At 40.5% G+C, this 12,196-nt stretch overlaps 1 protein-coding gene across 1 annotated transcript in view; it reads left to right on the top strand.

Annotated features, from left to right (window-relative positions):
- The window catches only part of LOC100540162 (von Willebrand factor), a 52,170-nt gene continuing 39,974 nt past the window's right edge, over nucleotides 1-12,196 (top strand). Inside the window, exons 1-3 of the mRNA XM_010716971.2 lie at nucleotides 1-214; nucleotides 9,558-9,798; nucleotides 10,960-11,054. Coding sequence (XP_010715273.1) covers nucleotides 9,560-9,798; nucleotides 10,960-11,054 — 334 coding nt within the window. The 5' untranslated portion in view covers nucleotides 1-214; nucleotides 9,558-9,559. The remainder of the gene's footprint in view (nucleotides 215-9,557; nucleotides 9,799-10,959; nucleotides 11,055-12,196) is intronic.

Here is a 12,196-nt window from a genome sequence, read left to right as displayed (position 1 = left end):
AAATACGCGGAGGAATCCTGCTCAATTTTGATATCTTCTGTTTTTGAACCCTGTCACCATGAAGTCAGTCCTACTCCCTATGTGAAGAACTGCCATTTTGATGTTTGCTCTTGCTTCAGTGGCAAGGATTGCTTGTGCTCCTCTATTACTAATTATGCAACAGCATGTGCTAGGAAGAATGTTGTGGTCCAGTGGAGAGCACCTGATTTTTGCCGTAAGTGAAATACTCCTAAAAGTTATTGTTTTTGTTTTCTCAGTAGAATTTCTTAGCAATATTGAATGGTAAATAGAACACAATTGTAACAATTGAAGGTATTCTTAATTAGATGGGATGTCTACAGCCTTCTGCTTACAACAAGGCAAGCTTACAGGAGATTTTCTGAGGCCTTGTCTATGCACATTTTGAATATTTTAAGAACAGACATTCTGGAACTTGTCTCAGTGTTTGAAGAATTGCCTAGGAGATTGATTATCACGCTGCCAGTGCAGAGGTCTGAGATCTTATTTTCATGCACACCATTCACCAGCAGTTTCTTGGTAAATGTCATTTTGCTAACCACCCTTCTAAGTTCTAGTATGATTTGGAAGCTGGTTCAGGATGACAGCCTGAGTCTGTGAATGTCATCACTTTACACAACAAAAAAGAGCTTTGACTATGACACTCTGTTAGAAGTTTCTCTTCCATGAGAATCAGAAAGAACTGAGTATTAAAGATGACTTGCAGCATTCCACCCTTTCATAAGTGGCAATCCTGGTTCAAAGGCAAACAACCTATAAGACAAGATGCTGGCAGAGTATAAAACAATTCAGAGTTGGGGAAATGGAACAACAGGATATTTTCACACAGATCAAAAAAGATTAGAAAGCCTTGGTTGTAAGGTGAAGTCTTCAATGACTGGAGAAAGGAAAACATCACTCTCTCATACTTAAAAATGGAAAGCCTGGGGAATTACAGGCCAGTGAGCCTTATCTCTGTACTAAGGAAGGTCATTGGAAGTTCTTGGAAACTATGTCAAGACACATGCAAGATGAGGAAGTGAGCTGTGACAGCCAGCATGGCTTCACTGTGGGCAGATCATGCTTGACTGACCTGGTGGCCTTCTGTGATAGAGTGATTGTTTCAGTGAATAAAGGAAGGGCAACTATTGTAGTTTACTTGGACTTCTGAGGGCCTTTGGCATGGTGCTGTACTACATTCTTATCTCTAAATTGGAATGATAATGATTTGAAAGGTGGATTATTCAGTGGATAAGGAATTGTTTGAAATGTCGCAGCTGGAGTGTGTGATGAACAGCAATATGTCCGTATGGAGACCAGTGATGAGTGGTGTCCCCCAGGGGTTTGTCTTGAGACTGGTGCTCTTCAGTGTCTTTACCAATGACCTAGACAGTGGAATGGAGTGAACCCTCAGCAAGTTTTATGACTAATCTGAGTGGTGCACACAGAAGAAAGGGATGCCATACAGAGAGACATGGAGAAGCTTGAGAAGTGGGTCCATGTGAACTTAATGAGATTCAACAAGGTCAAGTGCATGGTGTTGCACTTGGGTCAGAGCGATGTTAGAGATGTGTATGGACTGGGAGAAGAACTCCTTCAGAGCAGCCTTGTGGAGATGTATTTGAAAGTTCTGGTGGATGAAAAGCTTGACGTGAGCCAGTGTTGAGTTCTTGCAGCCCAGAAATTCAACCACATACTGGGCTTTGGCAACCGCAATGGAAAGATGGTCAGCAGATGAGGCAGGTGATCATCTCCCTCTGCCATTGTGAGGCCTTGTCTAGAGTACTGCACCCAGGCCTGGAGCACAAGAAAGTTGTGGAGATGCTGAAGTGGGCTCAGAGGTGGGGCATGAAGATGCTGGATGCACTTTTGCTTTGAAGAAAGATGGAAGGAGCTGGTCTCATTTAGATTGGAGAAGAGAAGATTGCAGTAATTAAAGACTGCACATAAGCAGGAGAGAAACTAGTTTTTACACAATCTGATAATGACAGGACAAGAGGGAATGGTTTTAAACCAAAAGAGGGGAGGCTTAAGTTAAATGCTAGGAGGAAATTATTTACTTGGATAGCGAGGCACTGGTACAGGTCATTCAGAGAAGTTGTGAATGCTTCATCCTTAGAGGTGTTGAATGAATTGGAATTAGACTGAATGTATTGGAATTAGATAGTCTTTAATATCCTTCCATGCACAAGACATTCTATGGTTCTATGATGAGTTCAGTGCAAGATTAATTAGGAAACTACTAACAAACTGGAACAGAAAGAATGCATTTTTTTTATTTCTTGCTTTTCTCTTTGGACAGTATTGTAGACAAAAATCCATTGCAATGAAATTTTCTTGGGCATGGAAACACTTTTTCCCATAAGTATTTGTGAAATTATTATTATTATTATTATTATTTTTCCATTTTCCATAGTGATCTTTCTTTTAAGAAATGGGGGCAGATGAGAATTTTTGTGAAAAACATGTAGGCTTGTCGTTCTTCAAGTTCTATTCCATTACTTCTTCCTGAAGGGAGAGTGGGAAAAACATTCATAAACTGAGTACGTAAAAGCTATGGGGGAGAGAAAGAAAGAGGTCACTGGTGTTCCACTTGGTAGGAGCTGTATCTGTAGGGTTACTGGCTACAGCTTCTGCAGGCTGGATAGCCTTTATTGCAAGTGAGAATGAAATGGATTTATGTATTGCATTATTTCATAATATTTTATCTAATTTAGGGAAATGTTCAGCTAGTGGAACTGCAATGTAATAAAAAATATTTTAAAAATGTGCAGATTTGGAGGCTGAAAGAAGGAGCAGCAATAATGCACCATTATCCTTTCTGCAATTGAACAAGTGGAGTTTCACAAATCTTTAATAGTGCAGCAGTGCTTCCTTTTCTCTGTGCATTGCATAGTGCTTTATGTTATCATCAAATGATGTTTTCCCTGATTACAGATCCATCAGCAGTCCCCATTAAACAATTCTGATGCCGCAGGCATCTCCTGTCTTATGAAGGAGAACAGCCCCCCTGCTAATGGCTCAAGATGTGAATGTGCAGATTGTACATACATTTGTAATTTGTGTTAAAGGACTGCTGCACAGAACACCAGTTCTGTTCTTGTGCTGGTGAACTGTGATTCAGTTTCTTGGGAAATGGCTGGACAGTACTAGTTTACCAAGAGAGCTGGCTCCTGCCTTTACAGTCTTCTGTGAATAAGCAATAGAGCCAATGTCTTTGTGATGTGTGGAAGGAATATTTAGGCCATAACTTCAAGGTCTGTGTCTCTGATGCATGTGTATGTTTCATGCATGTATGTATGTGTGTGTTTGGTGGCAAAAGATCCCTATGTCTTCAGATTTTAAGGTCCTGTTGATCAAACTGTCTTCCCTCACGTAGCAGAGGCACATTAGTTGCTGGTTGTCTTTGCATGGATTCTGTGAGAGGGATTTGTAAGGACTCAGCAGGAGCAGTATCTGTGAAAATCCCATTGTAGTAATAACTTACTTACTCTCCTCTTCTGAAATGTATTGTCATAGCTGCCACCTAATGCTTATGCTGTTTTCACAGAGGCACTTCTCAAAACTGAGTTAGTCTTCTACAAAGAATCTAATACAGTTTTGAAGGACAAAACTAGGTCTTCAAATAATTAAATTCATAATAAAAAACTGTTAGAATACAAGGTTTGGCTCCACAATCGCTAAGTGGATCGTTATTCAGACCTATTTCCATGAATTATTCTGACAGCAGCTGGGTTGTGAGGATTTAGACTGTTGTAGCAGTACAAAGGCACAGACATACATTCTAATTTTTTTGACTAAGTTGTCCTTGACTGTACTGAAAAGAAAGTGTGAATGTGAACTTGGTAGCAGAAATTGAACAGAAACTGTTTTTCATTATGGATGAAATTTTGTTGTTGAATTACACTGCAGGCTTTGCAATCAAGCCCAAAAATTTATTCCCAACTGCACTTTGAAAGGTTTTGCTCATTTACGTAAAACAATGCACTAGGCTTAAGGAAAGCTGCTGTAATTCAGTGTCATGGTCTTATGATTTTTTGTTATCAATATTCCACATCGTCACATCATGTAGTGCACTGAGAAGAGAAGAAATGTACTACAGGTTCCAGAAAACTTTGGTGTTCCGTTTCCATTTTCCAGTCTGTGGGAAAGATAAAACTGACTGCAAAGTTGTGAGACTTTGTGTTTTTGCTCTGTTGGAACAGAGTAATAATTTTCATTTTCAGAAACTCTAATTTACTTGATTTACTAGTTTCAATCCCAATTAACTTGTATTTCTGCTATATTATGTTTATATTATAATTAGTAAATTAACTTTCCTCCTCAGATCATTGCTGCTATTTGTGTTTTTTTTTTCTTTCCCTTTTTGTTCTCTTTCCCTTTCTCCCTCTCTTTTTTGGGCTAGTGGGCCTGCTATCCCCCTGTACAGTTATCTTTAGACATGTGGGGCATTGGCTGGGAAATACAAATTGAATTTTTAATGTTAGCAGAAGAGTGATTTTCTTAGAATGCCATACAAAGAATTTCAGAGTTCTGTAGCTAGCTTTGACCTTCTTAGATTAGATTGTAGGTCTGCCAGACTCTGGATGCTGTACTGAGTTTTTTCTTTTGGCATCATGCCGACTATGAAACTGTTCTTTATTTTAGAAGTGCTTTTTAAAGGATTAAATACTATTATGTTCAGAACTTTAATTCTTAGAATGTACTGGTTTCTTATGAAGTTTGCCACTTTCTGCTTTAGGTGTGTGTATGTGTGTGTAAAACCAACAGGAGCATTGATGGAAACACCTACCTGGTACCTGTATGCTATGTTGTATGATAGGAGTATTGACAGTTATATCCCAGAGGAAGTAGCTAATTTTACAAACAAGACAATGTTTATTCAGGTTTCCAGGTTTTTCTCTCAGTTCCATGTGTTTTTTGGAATGCTAAATCGATTCTCAGCCTCCCCGAACATATTCTTCATTTACTTTGTCTGGAGGAAGCCTTCCCCATACCTGGAGAATACGGAGTGGCAGGGAATATGGAGGGGCTTAAGAAAAATTTTAGGGGAAAGGGGACCTCTGGTGTCATGGGATTTCACTCTTGAACACCTGTGTCATCCCAAGAGCCTATGCAAGTATTTTAAGTCAAGGATGTTGTGGCTTAGGTAGATCTGAGGAGGTAGAACTTATTTGGGGCTTGGCTTGTGCTTACTGGGCTCTATATAATTTCAGAGAGAGAATTTCTGAGCTGAGATTGAAGTCAAAAGGGGAAGTTTCAGAGTCAAAACTACAGAGAACGAGCATTGGAACTGTGCAACCTGATCAATCACAGGGGGCACCAGTATCAGTGTCAGTTGCCCCTGTGGAAGGACAGAAATGGAAATGGGTGCCATTGCATCTAGAATAGAAAGAAGCAGCAGCAGAGGAGGAAGTAGAGGAAGACCTGGGTGTGGGACCATTTCCAAAACCACTATTATTGAGAAAGGCAACAGAAATAACTAAAAGGCAAGGAGATGAGACCTTGGAGGAGGAGAAGGTCACTATTACCACTACTTGTCGACCTCTGAAGATGACTGAAATCCAAGGTTCAAGAAAGGAGTTTGCACAGCACCTGAATGAGACTGGTTGCATCACCTGGTTGCTTCAGTGTTGGACACCTGAGCCAATAGCATGTTTTTAGATGGTAATGAAGCTTGACAAATAGGAAGCATTGCTAAAGATTAACCTTTTGACAGAGGAATTACTAGATGTTTGGTTTCGGACACTGTCTGAGAATGAGTGTTATTTTCCATAGGGGAAAAACAATCTTTAAAAGACTACCTGGAGCCTGAGATGAAAAAATGGACTACTATTGAAAAAGGTATCCAGTATTTGAGGGAAATAGCTGTAGTGGAAATGTTATATGACCCCATGTTTGTTCCTAACAATCTACACCAAGACTGTGATCCTGAGGGAGTTACGAGCATGTCAGAAATTCACAAGAAAAGCACTAGAAAAGTATGCTGGTACACTAACAGCAATGTTTGAAAGATAGGAGGAAGAATGGAAAAGACTCCTAGTCTTTGAACTGATTATTACATCTTGAAACTTCAAATACCTCCATCTCATGCTTATATTTCAACCATCTCAAGAGTAACAGATAAAATGGAGAAGCAGGATGGTATACTGGAGGAACTGTCTCTTGATTGTGATGAACATGTGGTGGTATCAGAAACACCTGTTCAAGATCAGGATGATTAAAACAGTCTACTGAAGGAGCTCATCACTGATTAAAGGTGGTGAATCCTGCTCCCCAGGTGTATCATCAAAAGTCTCAGCTATTAAAGACATATCTTCCTGCTCAAGTAAATGACTGCAGTAAATCTGTTACATGCTGCCTTGTGGAGTTACTTAAGTGAGCATGGGGAATGTATGAAGAAGTGGCACAAAAAAATTACTCCTGTGATACAAGCTCAGGTGAGAGAATTACAAAGCAGCTCAACCACCAGTGCAATTGGTCCAGTTACTGTAGATTCTGATCGTGACTCACAAGAGAACAATTGCAGGTAACAAATAGAGGGGCCCTGCCCTCAGCCATAGGGGTGAGAGAGGTAATAAAGTGTATTGGACTGTGTGGATTAGATGGCTGGCACGTCATACCCACAGAAATATGAGGCAATGGTAGACACTGGTGTGCAGTGCACTCCAATGCCTTTGAGTCACGAAGGAACAGAATCAATTAATATTTCTGTGGTGATGGGGAGGTTCCCAAGAGTTGACTGTGTTGGAGGCTGAAATAAGCATGGCTGGTAAAAGCATCCTATTGTGACTGGTCCAGGGGCTCCATATATACTTGGTATTGATTACCTCAGAAGGGGCTATTTTAAGGATCTCAAACAGTATTGATGAGCCTTTGGAATAGCTGCTGTAGACACAGAAGGTGTTAAGCAGCTGTCTGTTATGCCTGGCCTATAAGAAATCCATCTGTTGTGGGGTTGCAACTAATGCAAGAACAAAAGTTGCCAATTGCTACAAAAAAATGGTGTACAGAGAGCAGTACTATGCTAACAGGGATTCCTTGCTCCCCATTCATAAGTTGATTTGTCAACTAGGGAGTCAGATGCTGATAAGCAAAACTCACTCACCTTTTTACAGCCCCATACAGCCAGTGGCGCAAAGCCGGTGGAGAATGGAGGCTGATGATAGACTATGGTGGACTGAATGAAGTCACCGTGCTGAGTGCTGCTGTACCAGACATTCTGGAGCTCCAGTATGAATAGGAGTCAAAAGCAGCCAAGTAGTTTGCCACCACCGACATTGCTAATGCATTCTTCTCAATGTTTTTGGCCACAGAATGTAGGCCACAGTTGGCTTTCACCTGGAGGGATGTTCAGTATACCTGGAATCTTTTCTCCAAAGGGTTGAAACATAGCCTGACCATTTGCCACAGATTAGTTCAGACTGTACTGGAACAGGGTGGTGCTTCTGAGTACCTGCAGTATATTGATTATTGATAGTGTTGTGTGGGGCAATACAGCAGAGGAAGTTTTGGAGAGAGTTTTGCTACTAAGCAAAACAAGTGAAAAGACCTGCGCAGGAAATTAAGTTCTGGGGAGTAATGTGGCAAGATCTATGTTGTCGTATCCCAGGCATGGGATAAATTACTGCCATGTTTCTGTCCACTAGTAAGAAAGAGAGACAATCTTTTCTGGGTGTAGTGGGCTTTTAGAGAATGCATGTTCCAAACTCGTTGTTAGCCCCCTTTATCAGGTGATGCATAAGAAGAACAATTTTTCGTGGGGCCCTGAGCAGCAGCATGCTTTTGAGCAGATAAAGCAGGAGATAGCCTGTTGAGTTACAGTGAGCTGTAAGAGACTATTCTTTTGCACCATTGTCTCAAAGCTTGCTGAAGAACACTGATGGACATGTCCTAGGCAGGGGTTGAGAAATCCTTTGACTGAGGAACAGAGATGGACAAGTTCAAGCAAGTCCTGGTCGAAGTTGGTAAAATCTTTTGTGTGAAAATTTGCAAGACGAGGGCAGCGAGAGAGAGAGAGAGAGAAGCCATAGATTATGTCAGGAAGCAGACTTTTATATGGATTTATCTCGAGGAAGATGGCCATCTCAGGGGCTCTTACCGAAGCACCCAGGAAAGTCATGCTGGCAGAAGAAGGATAAAAAGGGGATCAATAACTATGAAGTAGAGGTTTTCTAACATCAGATTCCTCATCACATGATGCCAAAATTGAGGTGGCTCAAATAGACTTGGACTGGCAACACAAGGGTGAATTATTTCTAGCTTGCTGTGCCCGTGAGACTCGGGCCGTCAAGGAAGAGATGCAACATAAGTGGGCCAGAGATCAAGAGGTGGACTTAACTATGGAGGCTATTGCACAGGTTATTCTTGATTGTGACTCATGTGCCACAATTAAACAAGTCAAGAGGATGAAACCTCTCTGGAGAGAAGAGCTATGGCAAAAGGTATAAATATGGGAAGGCTTGGCAGGCTGATCATATCATCTTGCCATGGTGATGGTAAGTATTATGTGCTTACCATGGTGGAGGCAACTACTGGGTGGCTTGAAACATATCCAGTATCCCATGCCACCATCCCATGCTACCACCCAAAATAGCATACTCAATCTCAAGAAACAAGTCCTGTGGTGACACGGCACTCCAGAAAGAATTGAGTCAGATAATGGGACTCATTACAAAAATTCTCTTGTAGATACTTGGGCCAAAGATCATGGCATTGAGTGTATTTATCATATCCTCTGTCATTCACCAGCTTCAGGTAAAATTGAATGATATAATGAGTTGTTTAAAACTATGTTGCATGCAATGTATAGTGGAACACTAAAGCAGTAGGAGAAGCATTTGGGAGAAGACACCTGGTTGGTCAACACTCAGGGATCTATCAGTCACAATGTTCCTACCCAATCCAGCTCCCTTCATACTGTAGAGGGAGATAAGCTCCACGTAGTACATGTAAAGAGCATGTTGGGAAAAGTGGTTTGGGTCTTTCCAGCTTCTGGAAAGGCCAAATCTCTCTGTGGAACTGCATTTGCTCAGGGACCTGTGTCCACTTGGTGGGCGATGCAGAAAAAGGGGGATGTTCAATGTGTACCACAAGGGAATTTGATGTTGGAGGAGTGCAGTCAGTAATTCCATGTATGCACATATTTGTGTGTGTGTTTAATGCATTAATGTTAATTATTGTTTGTTTATGTGTATATCAAGCATGATGTAGTGATGTTGAGTAAGGGGTGGAAGGTCGTAGTTTTATGATGTTTGTTATTGGTATCCCACATCATTACATTATATAGTGCACTGAGAATATCTGAAGAAATGTACTACCGGTTCCAGAAAACTTTGCTGTTCTGGCTGATGGATAAGAGAAAACTGATTGAAAGTCATGGGACTTTCTCTTTTTGCTCCCTGGTGGATCAGAGTAATAACCTTGGTTTTCAGAAACTCTCTCATTTATTCGATTTATTAGCTTCTGCCCTAATTAACTTGTATTTCTGTTATTATAATTTGTTAATTTCTTCCCTCAGTTCAAGACCTGGTCTTCCTGATGTACATATCTTTCCACAGCAATGACCTGTCCTGAAGGCCAAATTTACCAGCAGTGTGGGACACTGTGCAACCAGACGTGCCGATCTCTGTCCTTCCCAGATGAAAACTGTGATGAATTCTGCATGGAAGGCTGTTACTGCCCACCTGGGCACTACCTAGATGAGAATGAGGAGTGTGTACTAAAGTCCCGGTGCTCTTGTTACTATGATGGTGAGATCTTCCAGCCAGAGGATATCTTCTCGGATCATTATACTATGTGGTAAGTACAGGATTTATTGCTACATGCTGTGATTCAGAAATTTTTGGATGGTTTGACTAAGTGGTTTAGTTCTGCAGTTTGATTATCTCCTCTGAAAGCAGTTTAAAAGAGAGCAATTTTTTTGCCTTCAACTAAACAAATTTTGCTGTTGCATCTCTTCATATCATTTCAAATGGCATCTTAATTAAAACAAACAAACAAAAAACCCCAGGTTATTAAGCCTTATTCTGTGAGCAGTTTCTGACAGTTTGGAGTTTATTTACTGACAATGGCTACTTCGTAGGCTTTCAAAATTACGTTTGTATACTGCAGTACCTTTAATGTTTAAACCTTATTACTTACAGAAGATACAAATATTAAATAGCATTTCTAGTTGTTAAATTGGGTAGTGGTACACTGAGAGTAGGGATGTGTAAAGTAAAGGCAATGACAGAGCCTTTATTTGAGATGCAGATGTTATAGAACAAGATATCAAAGAAGGAGGAATTAACTCACTCCTCTCAGCAACAGTTTAGAAAAAGAGGATGAGCTGAGGAATGTAGCCTTCACCAGTTTGAACTCAGATGCACCAGAAAGGGAGGGGGGAGAGAGGAACTGCTCTGGCTCTGAGTACATATGTGCTTCCAGTAGCATGGCTGGAAGTACTGCTGAGAACAGGGAGTGAGAGAAAGTGTGGATCTAGGGCCCCCCCCGAAGGCACCCACGTGCTCACATAGTGGTTCAGGCTTTGACCTGGCAATTCCACTGCAGGATGTAATTGATATATGCTCATGACATGCTTAGATTTGGGAACAGTGTCTTCTGCTTTTCTATTCTACCACTAATGCAGGCACTTTGTGGTCCATTACCTCCACAGCAAACTTGATTATAATTATGCTCAAATTTATGCCCGTGCATAAAAATAACTATGCTTTGGATTCAGTGGGACAGGGACAAGAGTAAAGCTCGGCTACCATGCTAATGCATCACTGATTGTCTCAAAGAAGTTTGGCCTTTAATGTTGGTAAGCTCATTGGATGGAGAGCAGCAGATCAGTCCAAATTAGAGGTATATTTTTGTTACTCTTGCTGGTTTCCTGTAGGCCCATCTGGAAAAAGCATCGTAAGCTGGAGAAAAAACAACAAATGTCACTTTGTTAAGTATAAACTCTGTTTTTCTTAGCTATTGTGAAGATGGTTTCATGCACTGCAGTAAAAGTAGAGCTCCTGGTGCCTTATTACCAGATGTTTTCGCTGATGAGAAGCCTTCTGCCAGAAGTTAGTATACATTAATTAATATTTCCTGTTTTTTCTTCTTTTTTTTTCATCTTTCGTCTTCTGGTAATACAACATAGGGAAGAGAGGGGGTTGTGTGTGTATTTTGTTATAGGATACAAATGTTTGCATGGCAGGTGCAGTGCTCATTGCATCCCACCTCTCAAAATCACATCTAGTCACTGTAATTTCTTTGTACTTATAGAAGTTAAGAAATTCTTTAGTGATCTGAGGCTTCCAATTACAATTCTAGGATCATACGACATCAGTAACTAGGCTACTTTATACCTCTTTCTTCTGGCAAACAAGCTCTCATTTCCAGTACTTTTTTTTTTTTTTTGCTTGAAAACTAGCCTGCTGCTGGACACTGACTGTGCCTTCCAGCCAGCAGGCATTTCAACTTTAAATTTCCTGGAGTCTGAAAATTGCCTTAAGAGAAATCCACTGCATTGAAAAACATCACTCCAGTGGTCTGGGACTTTGTGATTTTTCCATTGATACCCAGATGGAGATCTGTAGAATTGTGATAGGAGAGGGCAATCTGAGACTGAATGTCTCTGAGAGGACAGGGATACTGGGGATTTGGTGAGGCCTGGGAATAACCCTGCACAATCAGTGGGAGTAACCACAAATATAGCATTTCCATTGCATTCAACCAAAGGATATTATGAGAAATTTTTTGGTTGATGAGTTTGAGACGAGTTTATCGATTGACTTTGATTGTTTGAATTAACTGTCAAGCATCCGTACTGCCAAGCTTCTAGTGGAAAATACTGCAAATCTGACTGACTGGTAACAGCATGACAGCCTACTAAATATGTCTTCATAGACCACCAGTAACAGTAACTCCTTCAAGTTAAGACTTTTAGAGTACATCAATATTGACTTCTCACCACATTCATGCTTTACTGCTTCAAAGACATAATTTTCCTGGAAATAGTTCATTAAGACAAACAAACAACAACAACAACAAAAACAAAGAAAACACCACAGATCCTCACATGTATATAGTTCATTTGCTTGAAAGAATAACCAAGAGTTCATTAGGAAATTATCTCAGAAATTGAAGTTTCACTTGAAGTTTCAGAATTTGAAAGCATTTTATTTACACTGTGTGCATTTTTATTAACAGTTGTTAATGGAGT

This window comes from Meleagris gallopavo, chromosome 1, assembly GCF_000146605.3.
Source record: "Meleagris gallopavo isolate NT-WF06-2002-E0010 breed Aviagen turkey brand Nicholas breeding stock chromosome 1, Turkey_5.1, whole genome shotgun sequence".
NCBI classification, from domain to species: Eukaryota; Metazoa; Chordata; class Aves; order Galliformes; family Phasianidae; genus Meleagris; species Meleagris gallopavo.
The sequence above is the reverse complement of the archived record's forward strand: the minus strand, read 5'-3'. Positions and strand labels throughout refer to the sequence as shown.